Source organism: Mastigoproctus giganteus, chromosome 3 (genome assembly GCF_048544385.1).
Source record: "Mastigoproctus giganteus isolate SK-2022 chromosome 3, ASM4854438v1, whole genome shotgun sequence".
Lineage (NCBI taxonomy): Eukaryota > Metazoa > Arthropoda > Arachnida > Uropygi > Thelyphonidae > Mastigoproctus > Mastigoproctus giganteus.
The window spans coordinates 56,926,067-56,947,029 of record NC_143577.1 but is presented as its reverse complement, the minus strand read 5'-3'; the positions used below and the strand labels follow the sequence as shown (position 1 = coordinate 56,947,029).

General features: G+C 39.3%; 1 protein-coding gene across 1 annotated transcript; it reads right to left on the bottom strand.

Moving 5' to 3' along the window:
* Positions 1-5,091: 5,091 nt before the first annotated feature.
* On the bottom strand, positions 5,092-17,727 carry LOC150088030 (uncharacterized). Its single transcript, XM_090369989.1, has 2 exons — positions 17,229-17,727; positions 5,092-5,546 (listed from the first exon to the last, which is right to left on the bottom strand). Exons 1-2 carry the CDS (start codon positions 17,725-17,727, stop codon positions 5,092-5,094), a joined length of 954 nt encoding a protein of 317 aa, XP_090226115.1.
* Positions 17,728-20,963: the final 3,236 nt, after the last annotated feature.

Genomic DNA, 20,963 nt, shown 5'->3' with positions numbered 1-20,963 from the left:
GTTAAAGGGGTTTGTTTATGTACACATCATTTCTACAACCAATGTAGTTTTAATGCATCTTTTTAATCATGTCTCATATCGTGAAGTTATACTTCATAATTGGGTTGTCATTATTGCAACACCAGGGTACCTGCCCAACCACCGATGAGAAGCCAATAAGCTTCGAAACTGTGCCGACTGGCTACCCGCCGAGACTAAGTAATAATAGTCTTCTCCATAGGTGAAGCGTTACATATTCGAGGTAGTGCAATACCATGGAAACTCGTTGTGAAGGCATTCGCAATATGGGATATAATTAAAACGATACATTAAAACTACCTTGGTGGTAGAAATGATGTGTGTGCATTACCGATGCATAAACTCCTTCAATATTTGGCTATGTTTTCTTGTATTTAGTTTAACACGATTATTTCAAATTAATATAATTTTAAGCTAAATTACTTTACGATCACTCCTTTAAGTGTATGACTCCTTTAAGTGTATACATTTCGTGTGGATTCTGATTGTCACGATATTATCACGTTTGAGATTTTTATTGATGGCCTCAAACAGGTAAAAATCGTGCCTAATTCCCAAATATAGATTTATTTTAAAGTGGATAGTTGGATACCAAACGGCAGGCTGTCGTCCATACCGAAATTGAATATTGACCAGAGCGATTGTATATTTAAAAACAAGAGATCCCCAAACAGTTGATCTTGTTAGCTGGAAAAACAAGATTGAATTTAACAAATAGTCACACAAGACGTACAAAGAAACGATCGTAAGAGCGAAGAGCACTATATCAGCGGGGAGGTTCAGGCTGGAGGAAGAGTTGCCACGAACAAACTTTTCGTCAGGAAAGTTAATGAACAGCGATAGTGGTTCTAATGTTAGAGACGCAGAAAACGACGTTGATACTTGGTTATCTATGTACACTCTTTATCGTGGCAAAAAGGATTCTCTGTAGTACAAATCTTGGCATACGCTGTTTTCATTGGTTGGAAGAACTTCGGTGTGGAGCCAACTCGGAGAATTTTTGAAAAGCATTACCCCATTCTAACTGTGAATCACAGCGGTGGCAGTATAATAATTCGGGGCTGCTTTAGTGGTATGGATTTCACCTAAACTTGTCGAAGCTGTTTTGTCTAATTAAAAGCTGTTTTAATTTTGTTTCGTCCTTAGAACCGCAATTAAAAACGAAAATGACGTACCACTGAATCGATCAACCTCCGTATGTTTCACTTACGCATAGACATGTATTGTACAAAAGATATGTTCCGAAAGTAAATATATACACTCAGTGATCACTGAATTATGACCACTTACCTAATACCGTGATGGGTCACCGTTCGCACTTATAGCTGCTATTCTTCTAGGCATTGACTCCACTAGATGTCTGAAGAGGTCCGTAGGGATCTGCAGCTTTTTACAGTGTCAGAATAGATGACGGTTGCGAGTCCATACGCCTCACTTCCCGTTCCAAAACATCCCACAGGTGTTCAGTTGGATTGAGGACAGGCGAATTAGGAGGCCAATTACGATGAGGTGATATCTTCACTGTGTTCCTCTTACCACTTGTGCACAATGCGGGCCCAATGACCCGATGCGCTATATGGTTATAGTCTTGGAAGATCCGGTTTCTGTCCGAGAAAAAATGCAACATGGCAGCGTGCACGTGGTCTCCCAAGAGCTGCCGGTAGACTTCACCAGTACAAAAGTTCTAAAAGGAAATATGTTCACCCAGTGACCACTGAATTATGACCAATTACCTAATACCGTGTTGGGCCACCGTTCACACTGGGCAGGGTTTCCAGGTGATAGCCTTCCTGGTGCCAAAGTGGCCAGAAACAACTAAAGAAACGCAACAACACACACTGCATAAACATAACATTACATCCATTTCTGCCCTTTTACAGAGAGCTGTATTGATCACAGTGTAACAAGGCGGAGTTGAGCTACTTCCTCAGCAGTCCTACATAAGAAGATCCGGTTTCTTATTTTTATATTTTTATATTAAAAAAAAAGAAGTCACCAGTGAAACATTGGTCCATGCGCACCAGGGGTCTAGTTTTTACCAGAAAAAAGTGCCCAATATTAAATATCGACCGCCACCTGCCTAGACAGTAGGCACCATGTACCATGGATTCAATAATCCGTCGTGCATGGTGCCCACATTTGGTGCGGATATTTGCTGACGTCACACACGAAGGCGTTCGTCGGCGTGTTGAACCAGGTATTTGGACTCATCCGACCAGCACACTCGTTTCCAGTACTCCAGTGTCCAACCAGCTTGTTGTGGACACCATAGCATTCACCGTCGGAGATGAACTAATGTTTTGGGACCGCCTTACATAAAACACGAAAAAAACACAGCATTCACCGTCGACGATGATCAGCGGTGAAAGAGGGTGTCCCATGGGTCGTCAGTTGTAGAACCCTCCATACGCCTGAATGTCCGGCTCATCTTCATTTGGTATACTGTTCTTGAACTCCCCATATTGTGTTAGGATATCAACTGTCGTACAGTGACCTGCCGTTGGGCCTGTACAACGCGCTGCTCTTCGCTCACCACAAACATCTAGCTTGTGTAATCCTTTACAGTTCTGTTGACGGGAGGTAGTTTGACCCGTCCAACACCATTCTTTGTACACTTTAACCACAGTGGGCCGTGAACAACCGAAAAGACATGCCGTTTCCGACATGGAAGCACTCGATGCAAGTGTTCCCACAATCATGCCCTTTTTAAACTCCGTGATATCTTTACTACATCCCATAACTGCTTGCACGACCAGATGCAAATTACCACTGCACTAGCGTACGAAGCTGTTCTGCGTTTTATACTGCGAGCTATGCAGCATAGTCCATTATGGGTGGGGTAGTCAAGTTCGAATCCCCTTAATGGCGCATGGTAGTTTTATGGGCTTTTTTCACTCCATGGAGGTTTAGTTAGTCGGTCAGGCGTAGACAGGGAGGTCCCTCCCCCAAACTCCGGTTTTCCGTCCCGCAAAACATGCAAATCGACCTCAGAACACACACGATTTATGGACATAATACACACAGGCAGGTACGATATCCCTTGTGTGGTGTAATACGACAGTCGATCATGGACTTTAACCAGGGTACGACCAGCAGTGTTTCCAAGACTACAATACATCGAACCCTCTTCCGTACATGCCTTTGTAGTGAATGCCAGGTCAAGGTACCGCTGCATAGGACCACCAATCTCCAACGACGCCTATCGTTTACATCTGATTGGCGTCACTGGACCTCTGACGACTGTCAAAAAGTTGCGTTTCCTGCTATGACGTATGGACGGTAGATGGAAGGTACGGCAACAAACTGCGGAGAAGAATCACTTCGATGCCCTAGTTCAACAATAAACAGGCAATGTTTTGGTATGGGGGATGTTTTCCTGGGAATCTCTTGGAGTCCTCATATCCCTCGTCCGCACTCTGTTATGGCTCATCAGGTACACCCTTTATGGTGGCTGTCTCAGCCCTGATGGCACAGATGTGTTTCTGCAGGATAATGTACCGTGCCACATTGCCGGTATTGTTCCAGAGTGGTCGCCGAACACGTTTTTAGTTCCTCTCCGATTCGGATTATTATTTAATGGCGAAAAATTTCCATCATGTCAAAAATTACCGCATCTGCATCTGCCAAAATGTTTGCCATTTTAATTATAATACTAACAAGCGATAATCTTGATCTAACATGCATTTGTGCATCATCTCAAGTTTTGTGCATTGCTGATAAAATGTTCAAAGTAATTATTACAGAATTTTTTGGGCTATGTAGAAAAAAGCCCCTGTTTACAAATAAAAAATCAAAGAACAAGGTGTATCAAAAAATTAGAAATTTTTTTTTCAGCTCGAGACCACACATCTCCTGAAGGTCGACTGCTTTTGCAGATCAGGGAGACGCTGCGTTAACGCAGATAAGCGTTAACAACGTCTATTTTAACACGGCGTTTATATTAAAAAAGCTGTTTCAAAATTAGGTTTGATGTGTCTATGTTTAAAAAAAAAAACAAAACACGCAGGCTAGGTAGATTATCCATGCCACTTCCGTATAACACCAGTCACACTGATAAAATTCTGCTAAAAAAATAAAATGTCTGCAAACTGACTATGACATAAATTTTTATTTGTACAATACAAAGAGTGATTGATATTATATCGAAATGACATGAATAAAACTTGCTCTTCTTCTTCCATCATATCAGCATGGTAGTGCAATGGCAGGTATTTCAGCCCTACATAATAATAATAATAAAGAGTTTGTATCAGATTGTACGAGGGTTATTTATTTGATAAGTTCTTATCGTATTAACCCTTGTACACATGGAATATTAACCCTTGTACACATGGAAAACACATAGTGAATGAACACGAGTTGTAAATGCAGGAGGATTATAAAACGCTAAAATTGCAGAATCATATAATCAGAGATTATTACCTGTATTGTTAATGTTCACTGAATAATAAACAGAACAAAGCGCTTTTCACCTATAAATAAATATATTTTATTTTCGTAAATATGATTGACGATAAATTGGGAATATTCCCAAAGTAAATATTAATAGTTATTTTCTTTTAGGCTTTTGAGGTGTATCGACACTTGGTGAAAGAAGTGCACTTGTAGAACAGTACATTAGGAGCAATTGCAATCTTCCATCAGCTTCAACAACTTCTGCCAGAAGAGAACCTACGAACTTTGGTCTAGCTACTGAAGTGCCCAATTTCTGCACGCACATTTTTTTCACAATAAACGCTTTTGTTTAGGACTTACACTGAAGTTACTGAAATCAGTTTATTTCGTGATTGTCATAGCACATTTCACACTTTTGTTTTCAAATATTGAAACCAAGAAATGATTGCTTATTCTGATTCTTCTTTAAAAGATTAAGAAGCTCTTTATTTTCCCTATTTTTTTCTTTTGAAGGATAAATTCTTTCCGTAAGCAAGTTAATAGCAAGTTTATGTGACTGAAAGTAACGCATTCAGTATTCTTATCACATAACACCATAAACTAGCGCTAAAAGTCCAATAAAAGCTTATTCACTGAGTCCTTTCTCGATGGGCAAATGCAGAAAATAAAAAACAATCTTCAAGAAATTTTCTCTTCAATTTCAGCATCGTGAAAATACGGTGAATTATTGCTACATTCAGCTTTGTCTGAAGAAGAACTGCAAACTGCCATCTCGGTCAGGTCAAGCTCCATACTGCTACAAGAGATGACCTTTTCCTCTGTTAGGGAGTGGTCATTTTCAGTTCCTTCCGATCTTTCGTCCTTCGTTGACTTTGAAATCGGACAAGTGCGTAGACACCGACATCTACGATCGACATTACCTTCTTTCTTGTACTTGACCCGTCTGTTCTGGAACCATATCTTCACCTGCTTCTCTGAGAGATTGAGGTAGGTTGCGATCTCAATCCTTCGTAATCGCGATAGGTACATATTTGAAGAGAACTCTCTTTCCAACTCCAATAATTGAGCACTTGTGAAGGCAGTTCGAATTCGTTTACTGCTGTGGAGATCCTCCGGAGACTTGACAGCATTCCCTGAAAATAAATAAAAAATGAGTTATTCCTTTGGAAACAGTTTTCTTACAAGTAAACTGAATAATTGACATCTAATCGACATTTATTTATAATTTTATGGTTAGGCTGCTGATTTGAGTTGTTCGGAATAAATGCTGAGGAAGATAAAGCTGTTACAGTTGTAGGATTTTTTTAGGCGCATCTGAAACTTGCGGCCATATTGCGCCGTAAATTTCATTTGTTCTGTGGTCTATTTGCTGTTTGGTGGACGAAAAGCGAGAACTCCAGAGAGAAAGAGAACCATGCTACCCTCCCCTGAGACTGACTAATTTAGCCACGTTGTGAAAAAGACATGAAAATTCCTCACGTCATTGACGCGAACTCAGGTTTTTTCCACCAAGCGTGGGGAGGATGGTGATTATACCAACCAATTGTGCTATCCACGGAAGATAAAGCCATGAAAGTGGTAGAATATCGTATCTATAAATTGAATGTATTCTTATGGTCAGTTTAATATTCCTACACTGGTCCTCATTGAAATTGCTGCACCAGAAAGAATGGACGGTTTACCGAAAATCTGTAGGGATAACCGTGACGTATATGGACGTAAGCGATTAACACGTCTAGCTGATCTGCCAGTAACGAAAAAATCCTGTAAGGTGTCTGTTACCGCCCTGACTTAGGAATTTGAGAGTGCTATAAAAACTTGTAAAACTTTTTTATAGCACTGTTAATAACGTTATCAGGCAAATAAATGATGAGCTAATGACCATCTACTTGTATGCAATGCTTTTAACATGTAAGGCGAAGTTATTTACAGCTGACGGGCTTTTAAAGTGTCGGATTATTGGACTGTCAGAAGTTGCATTCAACACAGTAAATCACCATTCGTGTGAGTCGTGATTCCCGAAAGATCGGATGGAATTGGCAATTGTGGGTACTGGAAGATACACGAACATATCGCCAGAGTTCTGGTGGCTTCAGAACAGGGGGATCGACAGATCCACTGACAAGCAACAAGAAACGGAGGATCTGGCATTATCTGCCAAATTTCTAGCATCGTAACACCATTTTAGTTTGTGCCTGTGCTGGCGAGCACGATTAGCAGACAACTGCGAGTAGTTTGCTTGCGTTCTCGACGTCTGCTGCCTCCTCTGCTTCTGATGTCATTCCATTATATCAGCACAGGAAGAGTGCTGCTTGTGGTCAAGTACAGTATGGTATAGTTTCGTCTTTAGCGATGAATTATGTTCTGTTTGGGGGTCCAGGGACGGTTGTATGAACGCCTAGAGACACGCCGAGGACAGAGGTAACCCTTATATATATCAGGAAGCAGTATACCGATCCAATACCCGGAATCAAGGAATGGAGCGCCATCAGTTACAATAGCAGCTCAACACTGGTCGTTACTGATGGAACGTTGACAGCAAGACATTACACACAAGGCATTTAACCCAAACGCTACATTTTAACAGGGCAAGGCCCGCCGACCTACAGCTCTCATATCCCTACAGAGCCTATGCGATATGGACAATATTACTTGGCCTGCACGTTGACTAGATCTATTACCCATCAAATATATTTGGGATGTGATGGGACATTCATTGAATTCTGCCTCTCAGCACCCTTCCACTATGGCCCAACTCACAGTATAAGTGGTACAAGCATGGCCTAATATTCACCAAAATGACATTCGCCACCTATTCATCTCCCTATCGTGACATTTAGCCACTCGTAACGATGGAGGCCACGCTTCATATTGATGTGCACCCATTTTCATAAGCAAATACTTACTGCTGAAATAATACACAAACTTAATCGTTTGTGTATTATTTCAGCATTGATTTCTGCCACTCTGTTTATTTTGAGCCCAAAGCAGGCACTTCTTTTAGATGAGGGAATAAAAATGACGAATAGTATATGTTGCCTTTTAAATTTTATTGTGAATAAAATTCAGTATAATACAGATCATATTTTTTTTAAAATGACGTAATCGTACTGAAAACCAAGAACGAGAACCCAAAATCATGCATCGGACTATATTCATATGCGATTTATGTTTTATTTCCAGATATACGAGCTTGGCTCACTTTTATACAACTCCTGGATTATGTTTGCTTCGCGAAGCTTCCAGAACTTTCGTTTAAGCACATTGTGTCCCCTGTGAACCACCGCGTATGTTTGAGAAACAAGACAGCATCACACAATACACACGATACTGATTTGTTACTATGTGCAGGTCTCAAGATGTTATTTTTGTTAATTTCGCACCAATTTGAGAATTTTATATCTGGCAACAAAGCGTCCAGCAAAATACGCTCCTTTACAATAAGTTGCGATGAAGAAAGGGAAGCAAATGCTCAACCTTGAAGTTCAGCTTGAAAAAAGTAAACATCTTGAAAGAGTGGAAGTCTTTCAAATTGTTTAATTTTCTTTCAAGATAACACACGGCTATTCGAAGTTTATGACGTCAAAAGAGTCGAGTCAAACTCCAGCATATCAGCGCAATCAGAGTAAAAATAAAGAACATCTATGATTGTACACGTATTTCGCACCGGTCTTCGGGCACTTTTTTAAACCAGGATGAATTTCAAGCTGGAATTTATCCCGAAATCAGTATGAAGTCCAGGTGACTTATTTCTATGTGACAAAAGAAAAGTTATATTTGAAAATCCGATCTCTATGCTACGTTAACCCTAATGATATTATTGGAGTCTGCAGCGAGTTGGTCGTTGGCTTGTTTTTCACACATCCCGGTATTTTTTTTTTAAAACATGATTGCATTATGCAATATTTATTACTCATTAGTTTAACATTAGTTACGTTGATAATACAGCTTATTATACAAGTCATACTTAAATCCTGTCAATGACGCATGGAATTTTCATGGGTCATTTTCAAAATATGGCTGAGTTAGTCGGTATCAGGAGAGGGCAACATGGTCTTTCTCCGGAAAACTCGGGTTTTTCGTTCAGCAAACAGCAGATCGACCACACAACACACGAAAAATCATGTACGGCGCAATATCGCCTAAGTTGCTGATGCGCCTAAAACCGAAACAACAACGTGAGCTACAGAAAAATTTAAAAACAGTATAACAACTCACTAACACTGCCATTTTCCAAGACACTAATTTGTACTTTAAAAAAAGGAGAAGTTTATTGGGTGTTTTCCACCTTATTGGTGATGGCAGCTGACCAGAGGACGGAATGGCCAGCTCATGAAAATGGGAGCACTCAGGCTTGTTGTCCTTCGTTTGCAAATATTGACCAGCTGGGCTTTACAATCGTTGCTATATAATGAGATGCAAGGATTTCTTTCTTTATTTTTTTAACTTCCCGTCATGATGGAATTCGAACACAGGCCATTTACCCTTTAGGGCAATGGTACGTAAACTGTGGTCCGTAGACCCGTTCCACAGAGGGTCTGCAAGAAGGTGGCTTCTATTCATTGTGTGCCGCGGAAGAGTTGCACAACGAAAAAGATAGAAACTTACCCATCACATTAATTCTGAGAGGTAAATTATTATACACCTTTTTTCTCTAGCATTTCTGGAAGCCGAGATCTAAGCGATTGTGTATCGAACAGACTACGTACAGATAGACATAAGACTTTGACATTATTTACCTTGACTTCAGTAAAGATTTTGATATAAACTTTATATCAAAAGCTCTACTTATATTATATAAACTGAATATTACTGATAAGAGCCTTCATTGGATCAAAGGCTGGCTAAATTATAGGTGACAGAGGTAGTTATAAATGGGCATTCCTTAGGGTTGACCAAGCTCAGAGATCAATATTGGGATCACTTCTGTTTCTCGCCTTTCTTAACGGCACTGATGAGGGGAAGTTGTCATTTTGCTGATGATTTAAAGGTCGGAGGATTGGTCAACAAAAACGTACAAAAAAGGTTTAATTCTTCTAAATGCAAGGTTGTGCCTTTGGGCACAACCTTGGATTTAGAAGAATTAAACTACGAGATTACTAGAAGAATTAAACTACGAGATTACTAGAAGAATTAAACTACGAGATTACAAGAGATTAAACTACTAGAAGAATAAGCTACGGGATTGAGCGAGAGAGGAACTAAAAGTGGTTCAGGACGACAAAGGCTAAGAGGTTATAATTCAATCAAAGATTATAATTCATTTATTCCAAGCAATGTAAACAAGCAGTTAGGAAGGCATTGTCTGTGGTGTAGGGAAAAGTATGTCGCTGCCCCTTTATATAAGACAATATGAGACCGCATTTAATGTATGGCATTCCGGTAGGAGACCGTGCCTGACCATTGACTAGTACAAGGCTGTGGTTAGGCCGCATCTTGAGTGCTGCACACAGGTCTGAAGGACTGATTTTAGGAAGGATCTATTGTAACGGGTGCAAAGAAGGAAAAGAAATTGGTGAAGGGAACAAAACAGTGATCTTACCAAAAAAAGGCTTCAGTTTTGCAAATTGCAACGTCTGGAGACTAAACACCTGCAAGGGGATCTGATTTTAAGGCTTTGAGTGGATTGAGGAAGTTCAATGCTGGTAGCATTCTTCTTCTTGCTCAGATTACACACATGGGGGGAATCAATTCAAATGGAGGAAGGATAGTTGCAGGATAGATGTGCGGAGGTTTGCATTCAGCCAGCGGATGGTTGATTATTGGAACAAACTTTCATCTGTTGTTGTTGTGGAAGTGGGTAGTTTGATTAAATTGAAGGAAGGACTAGATAAATTCTTGGAGGGGATAGACAGGTGATTTTTTTTTTGGCTGATGCTTTTTAAGCTTGCTTTCTTGCATCGTTTACTGCTACTAAAACTAAAAAATATATGGAACTTCTCGAGAGGATTCAAAGCAGGGCAACCTTGGTGAGAATTGTTAATCGATATCCTTGCGAAGAACGGTTTAGAAAGTGTACACTGCAGAGGTTGCCAATTACACATCTTGGTGGGGGACTTGATGCCGGTATATAAGACCTTGAAGGGAATTAGTAAAATAAACGAGAGACAATCCATTTTCACTGGTAGAAGAAACGAGATTCTGGGGTCAGAAATATAAAATTTTGGGTAGAGGCAGGAGGCTGGATCTCATGAAATTTTTATTTCGGGCAGTGTACTGTAAATTACTGGAATAAATTTGTCGCTAATGTGATTTGGAATGGAAGCAAATTTTATCTCCTTCCTTTCATCATTTGTCCATTACTATACTAATCCACTGCAGGATGAAGCCCTCTCCAGCAACTCGAAAGTTGCTGGAGAGACCTCATCCTGCAGTGGATTGAAAATGGCTCATGATGATGATAATGATACTAATCTATTACTAATGCTTAAACAAAATGATATTTATTTTTGGGATTCGCCGGTAAAGCTATTAATGAAAGAACTCCAGGACCGAAAACCCTTGTATGAAACTGCGCTAGGGTATCGATCCTGAAAAATCTGTCGCATGTCATATTTCAGTAACAGAGTATTAATTAAATTATACAATAATTACATTGTACAAGAGTTTTGATAATTAGGCTGCAATAATGATTTTTTAGGCGAGTTCCTATATTTTCATTCACTTCCATGCACCGCACAATTGAGCTCTTTGTTGCTGTTGTCTTTTATCGATGATTGTTCACAGAAATATATTAAGCTGAAACACGTCTAATTGAAGTTTTTCAAAATGTTATGCCTGGTGGAGCAATGTAGCTGGACATTTTCATAACTGAAACTGATTTTGAATAAAACATGAACTTCCTGTTCGCTTTAATAAACGAGCTACTATTTGTTGAGCAGCTGCAACTTTTCATTTTTTTGCTAGCATTTCCAGTCGTAAATACGTAGACTACAACAAAAGATAAATTCCTAGTGGACATCTTTATAATGGAAAAAGGAAAAGGAAGGGTGCAGTAAAGGTTCTACCCTTTGTATGGAAATTCTAACCCAATGTAGTGATTTGAAATTTAACCAATTATATATCATAATTGGCTAAATTTATGATGTATCATGAGCCAATTATCCTACTTAAAATCGTTTTAATTTATTCGATATTGTAGATACGTGGCAAATAAAGTTACTTGTGGCATCGCATGACTTAATGACGCCATACGCAGTTTGTTATAACTTCCTAGTTTTTATTGTATGAAGAATGTTCCATTTTGTACGGAACTTTGGTTTGCTGAGTTCTAAACCAAAGCCCACATCCCAGCTGTAATCACAGATTCTTTTCGCGTAGCTGCACGCCAGCTATTGTTAGTTTACTGAAATTTGTTTTGCTGCTCTTGACATATCGTGTGTGTTTTGCCCTTTCTCGTGAAATGCGTTTCGAGTTGGAGGTAGATATTCGTGTTCCTCATTTCTTCATTTATACAGCAGCAGCAGGCGTCATACGTGTCTCTTCAGCAATCTAAACGTTTTCATGGTCGAATTTTGTTCGTAAATCTGCAATAAAACATGCGATTGCATTACTTGTATAAATTTCCGGTATATAATCATTTTCTGTATTTAGAATACCGAATTTTTCTTCAATTTATAAATGCAACTGTTCGATAAGAGTCTTTTCTATTTCATAGTCTTCACTTTATTATTTATCCGTAATCATTTAAACACATAAAACTGTGTGTGAGAGACACAGAAGAGAAAGGGCTGAGTGTTTAAAAGTTTTCTGTATATTAATTTTATTTAAACGTAATTTATCAAGCAGTCTACGTCCTCATTTATCTTTCTCTTGGACGAACCATTACTTTTATTTAGTATCTATTTTCTTCTCTACTATTTCCTAGAGTTTTAAATTATCTCATTTCTAGGTTTATGAAATTCTGTTTCGAAATTTTTTTTTTAGCTAAAATCTCTATTTTCTTTATTAAAAAAGCATCTGAAAGATTAAAAACTACATTGTGCATAAATTTCAATAACTATATAAGTTTTTTTTTTTAAATTTTAGGCGCTTTCGTATATATGAGGTGTGGCAGTAAAGTTCCCCGACTAGTACAATGAAAAGATCACGAAGTGAAAGAGCTTAAAAATGGTTTTATTTTTATTCAAAGTAATCACCACCTGATTGAATGAACTTATTACACCGTTCTAAAACTTTCGAAAAACAGTCAGCGAAGGCGTCCAAAGAGAGACGGTGTTCAGTTCGGCAGGTGAGTTTTTCTTTATATCTTTAAACTCCTGAAATCTCTTTTATTTGAGTTATTTTTCGCCTTAGGAAAAAGGAAGAAGTCAGTTGGTGGTAGATCGGGAGGGTAGGGTGGATGATTGATCTGCACACCGCTATATTTCATGAGAAGTGCGTTCACAACAAGTGCGAAATGAGCGGAGGCATTGCCTTAAAACAAGAACGAGCTGCCTTTCGCTCAAAATTGCGGCTTCACCCGGAAATTGCTCTTCAATGGCCTGTATATAGAACGCAGCATCGACTCTCTCCCAATTGGGTAAAAATTCTTTGTGAATCACATCTTTTCTGTCAGAAAACGTGATCAGCGTCGTCTTGATCCTGGACTGCTGTAAACAATTTTCCGGCCTTGGTGATGATTTTGAGTCCACTGCATGCACTGGCGCTTTGTCCCTGGATCTTATTGGAACACCCGACACTCATCTCCAGTGACAATACAGTTGAAGAGATTAGGATTGCCTTGACAAGTCTGGATGAAATCTTTGCATAATGACATTCTTCATTGATTCTGCTCATCCATGAGGCTGTGCAACACAAATTTGCTCAGACCTTCCTTTCTATAACTGTTCATGCAGAATTTGACGAATCGTCTCCTTATTCTTATTCAATTTATCAGACTCAATCTGAGGGTCAAACGACGATCTCTTGTCACAACTTCCCCAACTTTTAAATTGTGTCCTCATTTCGAGAGGTTGATGGATGCCCACTTCTTGGGTCATCGCGAACATACATCCTCATGCCCGTCTTTGAACTGCTTATACCAATCAAACACACTGGAACGACTTGATGTTTCATCGCCACTTAATAGTTTTTAATATTTCATTCTGTTGCAGATTTTCCCAGTTTAAAGCAAAGTTTGATATTCGTTCTTTGCTCCATTGCAAAATTGTGACACGGAGTTAACGCTACAAGCAAACCTGGTTGTTACTTGGCCTGTCAGCCTACTGGACAATCTCTGTACCACCATTGAAGGAAGTTTGAATTGCAACATATACCACTTCCGTTTATTTCAAACTCATCGAACATGACTGCAACAGCATCTGTCCGCTAACTTTATTGCCACACCCGTATATATGCACACACGTCTAATGCTTTCACTCTGTCATGACATGGAAAAACAGCCCTCTAAATTTCAACGCAAGCTTTTTCCGCCCGGTGTGAGGACAGCTTTCATAATTACAATGCGATCGAGGGCCAATCTTCGTGGTTGGTTGCCATATACACTAATTATAAACTAATACTGTTAAATATTAGTTTATAATTAGAAAGATAAAACAATCTTTCGAAATTTAATATTTTTTGGTTCAACTAATGCTTTGTAGTGATCGCCAACTTTTAGATTTAAAAGTTGACGTATTTTCAGTTTGAAGCATTCATTTTAAAACTTATCTTTTGGATAATTTCGATAGTGTTAGGTTGGTTTATTTAGTATGCATGCCGAGGCAGGTATGGTTCGGTATACTGTGTCTTTAAACTGCGTTAAAGGGGTGCTACCCAAAAATTACGAGAATGATCATGTAACAACGCTGATAATAGCAGTACCAATTTTTCAGGGCAGAGGGTGGTAGATTATATACTCGCTGGCCAAAAAATTATAAAATATTTGCAACTGGACTCTACAGATAATTAAATGTGAGGTATGCAAATATAAGTTGCCACATAGGATCACAAATTCCTTGGTATTAGATAATGTACGCTTTCCTGGGGATTCGGTCAGTGAAGACACGTGATTTTTTCGATTTTCAAAGAGGTGTTATTATCGGAGCATCTTTACCAGGAGCCACAATTGATTAAATTGTGGCTCCTGATAAAGAGGAGCCACAAAAGTGAAAAAAAAAAAAAAAGAAAAAAAGAATGTTGCTGGTGCTTTGAAAGAAACCATTTCAAAAGATACAACAAGAACGAGATGACAGAAATTTAAAGTGAATTGTGTCAGAATAGATGGTCCAATATGTAGCGAATAACAGAAAAATACCATTTAGGCAGAGAAAGATCTATTTCCAACCGAACTATGCGGCGGTAGCTGAAGAATCGAGATTTGATAGTCGTGCACCTATACGTAAACCACTTCTTTCTGTAAAATATCGAAAGACTCGACTGGAGTAGTGTCGCCAACACCAAGACTGGACTGTGGAACAATAGAAAGAGATCACGTGATCTGATGAGTCTCGATTTACACTTTTTTGCACCAATGATAGAGTGAAAGTGTCCGTGAACTTCGTGAAGTCATGCATCCAGACTATCTCGTGTCCACCACTCGAGCAGCTGGAGGTGATATCGTGGTATGGGGTAAGTTCAGTTGGTACGCAGTCGGTCCGCTCATAACATTAGAAGGTCATGTCACCTCCAATGAATATCTTTCTTTTGTATCAGACCAACATTACCCTATACTGCTTCATTTTTAACTGGAAAGCGATGGATTCTTTCAATTCGACACCACAACTATCCACTGTGCAAAAATTGTATCTAAATGATTCGGGGAACATTTGTAAAATTTTCAACATCTACCTTGGCTACCTAATTCTCCAGATCTGAATCCAATTGTGAATGTTTGGGATGTTGGAAAGTGCAGTTCGGCTTCTCAGGTCTCTACTGACCTGCAATACAGCAGCTGTCAAATATTCTGAAGGAAGAATGGTAAAATATGAAGCTAGACTCCCTCAGGCACCCAGTGGAAACTATGCCAGCAGGTGTACAGGCTGTAATTACGACAAAAGGTTACCATACTAGAATTAGACACCTATATTCAATAGAATATAGGTGTCTAATTTTTTGGCCAGTGAACATACTTTTATGGTAGTTTCTCCTGTTGTACCCTATTCTCTTTTGAGATAGAAAGACTTCTTAGTCCGATTTTTTTTTTTTTTTAAATCTGCAATTCAAAAAAAATAAAAAGAAAAAGAAGAGTTTCCATCACGTTTTATTTCGAGCTTGGTAAAACAGCTTCAGAAACGCAGGACATGTTACAGCCTTTGGAGAAGATGTTCAAAAGCACAGAATTTCAGATGGATTTCAAGATTCAGACAGACAAAGCGCCTGTCTCTCCGAGAATTCTGGATAAGAACCAAATATCTGTAATCCCCAAATTCCCTTACACTGGAACTTGCTTTCTAAAGCTGTTTTACCAAGCTTGAAATAAAATAAAAAGAAAAAGATTTAGTTATGTTTTGGAAAATCAACAAAAACCACAGAAGAAACTTGAGAATATTACGAAAATAAGAAGTTCAGACATTCTTACAACAATGGCAGAATAGCTAGGATCCATGTATTAAGTCCAATGGAGGCTACGCTGAAGAAGACATGATGCGAAATTAGGTGAGTTCGACCCCCGTTGAGACTGATCCCCGAAGAACAAGACACATTCTTCCCACAACCAAAAGATATCGTACCTTTAATTTCATCAGACTGACTCAGCCTCGATCACAGGAAGGAAATTCATTTCGGAGGTCAGTAATTTTCTGACCTCCGAACGTAAATTTCTTTGGCGTAGAATCTATTAATAAATAAATAAATTTTCTATTTATACTCCAGGACGACCACTTAGAGTCAGAAGAGTTTATAAGATGGAGAATACAAGAATAACACTGAATTTTACCAATTACGTAGGCTTGAATCACAGTCAACTGAAACGAGTATCTTACTAATACCCTGGCGTTGACCACTCGGCTATGTCACCTGGTTTATGCGTCCCATTTCATCGCCAAAATTCCACCGTCGTTCATTCACCCCAGTGCCTTATATACCTCTATCGGATCTCCCCTGAGGTGCCCAATTTCGAAGCTCTTCTCAGTCTTTCCTCACATGGACGTCGCTTTGCTATTCTCTCCAAAGGAGTCACCAGTCTTGGACTCTTTCAAGAAGCTCAGTATCTTTCCTTAGAGTGTGGCCTAAAGCAATTATCTCATAACGGGACTGACTTCTTTCTTCCTAGTTGCAAACGTGCGGTTGCAAACACACAGCCTGCTGGAACAGGCCCAGGACACTGATTAACTTGAGCCAAACTCGGGTCTTTCCCATATGGTGTTGAGAAACACCGATCGTAAGCATTTTTGCTAACAGCCAAGGCTTTTTAGTGAGAAACATCATAATATACGAGTATGGGAGGAAAAAGTTACACAATGACTTTATTTTTAATTTTTAAAGCAAAACTAAATAATTTTGGTTAAAGCCTGCATCTTTATTAAAAGATTATTTATGTTTTTTTCAATAAAATTATTTAAAATATATTAAATATTTTACACAAAAAGTATTAGGAGAAATCTATTGTTTACTTAGATATTTTCTTTAAAAAATAATTATTCATTCACACACCTTAAAATTAATTTTATAGTGTTATCCTATAAGTTTGCTGCTGAACGACCATGAGTTCTTTAAAGTTGTTGACGTAATTGATTGTAGTGGTATGAACATGTGATACGTCAGCAACTAAAATTTAAAAAAATGGTCAGTCATCATGCCAAAAATTTCAGTTTTTTTGGCATGATGACTGACCATTTTTTAGTTATGAAAACGACACTTTTATACCAAGTAGCAAATCGCATAACATGACTTACCTCTGTCTCCAGCAGAATACGGTGTGGATCTTGACACAGATAATCGGTAGTGGTCGTGGGGTGCCGTGGCCGACTGCTCCGCAGTTGGGCTCCCTTGTTCCAAGGGCGTGAAAGAGACCGACCCTAAGAGGCTGTTTTCTGCTAAGGCACCAATTGACAAGGCAGTCCGTAGCGGGCCGTTGCCCGAAGGCTCTATGGTGACAGCGGTCGACAGAGTTTGGCGGCTGTTCGGACGGATACATAGCGGACAGCAGTAGGCTCCTGGAGGGGTCACAGGTAAGCCAAGAGCACTTTTTCGGAGATAGTTAGTAAAAGCAAGGGCGGATGCGTTATGAGGATGATTATGATTGCCAAAACACGGTGTAGGGGACGTTATCAGAGGACTTATTCGACCGGGGGACCATAAAGTTGCACCACAGGTTACTTTGGTTCGAGAAGGCTCCGAACCCGAATTGGAATGACGAGTCAGAAGAGAGTCGACGAGAAATGATCGAGACATGATCATGTGACTAGAACGATCTGTTCATTTGTTGGGCTTCAAAAGTGCTTCAGTCTCCAACATTCTACAAGTGCATCCTTCTCCATATCTGCTGGAAATTGTCACAGCGTGTCTATTTCGGCTTTAATACAATAAGACAGCTTACTCATCAGGACTAACTGCTTTGGGTTCCAGTGTCACGCCACTAGCAAATCTTTAATTGCCATCTTCATCACAGAGACCCCCGGAAAAGTGTTACACCCTCTTTCTACGCCCATTCATTTCCTTCTGACCAGGCACGAGCCTTCCGAGGCGATCTGAACGCTACTCCTGGCAGTAATTTGCATTCAATGAGCCAATAACAGCGCCCAGTCGATTCGAAGAGAGCGGGGAAATAATAAATAATAAAGAGTCCACGAGGGGGCGGTCAAACGATATGTTAGAGGACTTCGATAGGTTGCGAAACGCATGGCCTTCTCGCCTGACAGTTAATGCGGGGGGAAAGGCTCTCGGTTCCATTCGCATCCAACATTCTCCGCATCCTTCTTTGACCTATTGTTGCACGTGTTTGATAATGCTTGTTGTCGGAGACATGCCACGCGCCGGGCACTAATGGAGGCGGAGCAGCTTGTCAGCTGGAGCGTTCCAAGCTGTGACGTCATTTGCAGGAAAGTCCTAATTCGAGCATGGCACAGAATACGAAAGATAGAGAGAGAGAGAGAGATAAAAAGAAGAGTTAATGGTATATTTAGGGGTAGGGGCAGGGAGTTAAACATCTGACTGAGTTTTCGTATGCAGTCTACTCTAGATAAAGGTTCTTGTCCCTGAAATTGGAGTAATTCTATTTTAACTGCTATTTTGAAGGCTGGTGGTATACTAATTAATGCATAGAATATCGGGTATCTCGCAATTGTTTCTAAATAGTATAAGAAAAGCATAAAGAAAATTAACTTCGATTTCACAAGTTAGCTTACTTTTAGGTTTACATTATCTGATATGACGATTTTTATTTTCAGTTCTAAAATTCATATTTAATTTTAATTTTAATGTTATGTTGGCCTTCCTTCCGTCTATGCCCATCGTTAACATTGATTCTTAAATTCAGTTATAAACGCACCGATGACTGTTTTATCTTTAGACCCCTTTTCAGAGGACTCGGTTACCCAATAAAGTCGAAGTTTGTATTCTTGAAGTGACGTCATTCCCGAAGACTTCGCTGCAGACCTAGACACCAGAACTGTAGATCAATAAAGATTGTCCATAATTGCGTGAGCAGTCTCCGTATGGAGTTGCACATGCTTGAATTTAATGAGATTACTGCTCCACACAACACCAGCTATCATCAAACAACATTCGATGCGGTGCCCATCATTATTAGACTCTAGAAATTTTGGAAAGTGATCATATGGTACGACTATCGCACCAAGTTTGGGTTTGGAATGCTAGGAGAGTACCACTCACCAAAGTACATCATCCCAACATTAACACTATAGTCGTGTGCTGACATTTTGAACAATGGTAAAAAAGGTAAGCAGCAGCTGTTATCAACCCACTGCAGGATGGAAGCCAATGCATGTTGAGGGAAATGGACCATAATCTGCTACGCTGGTCCAGTTGGCAGATCGACCGTATTTAGCAGTCAGGGAGCTTAAAGAGCGTGTGCTACTGCACTCCTGCTCCTGACCAATCGGCTGTGAGGCCTAAGACAATGATATGATACTCGAAATGGCTATTTTTATAGATCTGGATATTTCATGTTCCAGCACTGTAATGCTCTGTCTCATAAGTTATTCTTGTATGCATATGGTTTGAGAAAACGAGGGTTCTAAAATGGGCGTAGCAACAGTAATTGAATGGAAATGCAACTGAAGGAAGAACAACGTTAAATCCAACTGGCTCCGATCTGTTGTAAGCCAGTCAAGAATTTTCCATGTCGAATAAATATCATCCTTCATAAAATCATTTTCTTCAATACCACTGCTGTGTGCTTTTCAAAGAACAGTGTGCATCAGAATATTGTTCCCGCGTTTCGGGTGGTGGCTCCCCAGAGTTAATTAATGACCTCCTCTCTTAAAAAAAACCGCTCCATCTCCTTTCATACAACGTCCAGTTTGTGCTGTACACCTTTACCAGCTATTTTCATCTGATTTAGCGTATACAATTCCACCTGTTTCTTCCGAACCGGTGTGAACACGTGCTTCAACTTGCCAACATCCATTCGCAATCTAACTCAGCCATCTCATTTACAATATGGCACAATCAGATACAGAGAGAAATAACAAATGCAATAGCTTAAACACGTAATAGTAATAAATAAACAGAACAAACAGAAATATAATACGAGCTAAGTATGCAAATTATGGGATGTTTCGCAATATTTTGTAATAATGCATCCAATGTTATACTGGATAATGCAACCAATTGATCAACGATGTGTACCGAGGTAACTATGGCAACAAAAATATGATGTCATCGGATTGGATTGATATATTGCACTTTTAAACAGGTGCCTTTAGACAGAAGACAGTTTCATTGTGATAAGCGTATTATTTAAGGAGCAGTACAACATTTATTACTGCGGTGCATAATATGGGTTTTTCCCGAAATATGTATGTTTTCTTTGATAACTCAAAATTTTTATCTGTGAGGCGCATTCTGACGCGAAACACTGAGAACTGTATTAGCACCACTGATAAAAATATTCTTCGCAAATCCTGTTTAAGTAAAGTAGATTTAATTTCTTTCATTACGGATTTAATAAAATTTTGTTATCATCATTCATATTACAAACTGCGTTGCATTTTAATTGAATTATTGAAAACCCGATTTCATTTTATTGGATAACAATGTATGTATAAACACTGGATCACAACACAGCCTTTTAAATGGAATCTTGCTTCACCAATCTGATAAACTACTATTTCTTACATACTTAGACTTCAGAAAAACATCTGACAGGGATTCATATGAAAGTCTCTGTACAAGCGGGAGCTAATTGGGAAAAGGGAGGAGAAATTAAGGGGTATCTGAAGGACAAGAGGCTGGGTGTTGTCACAGATGGCCCCTTTTTAAAGCTGACTAGGGTTATTAGCGGATTTCCTCAAATTCGGTGGTAAGGTCGCTCTTCTTTTTGATCTTGAATGGTATCGACGAGGGAATAAAGGATACTATGCTGACATTTGCAGATGATATGGAGGTCGAGAAGCCGGTTAATGATGCAGTTCAAGGCGCTCCTTCAGAATAATCTGGACAGTTTT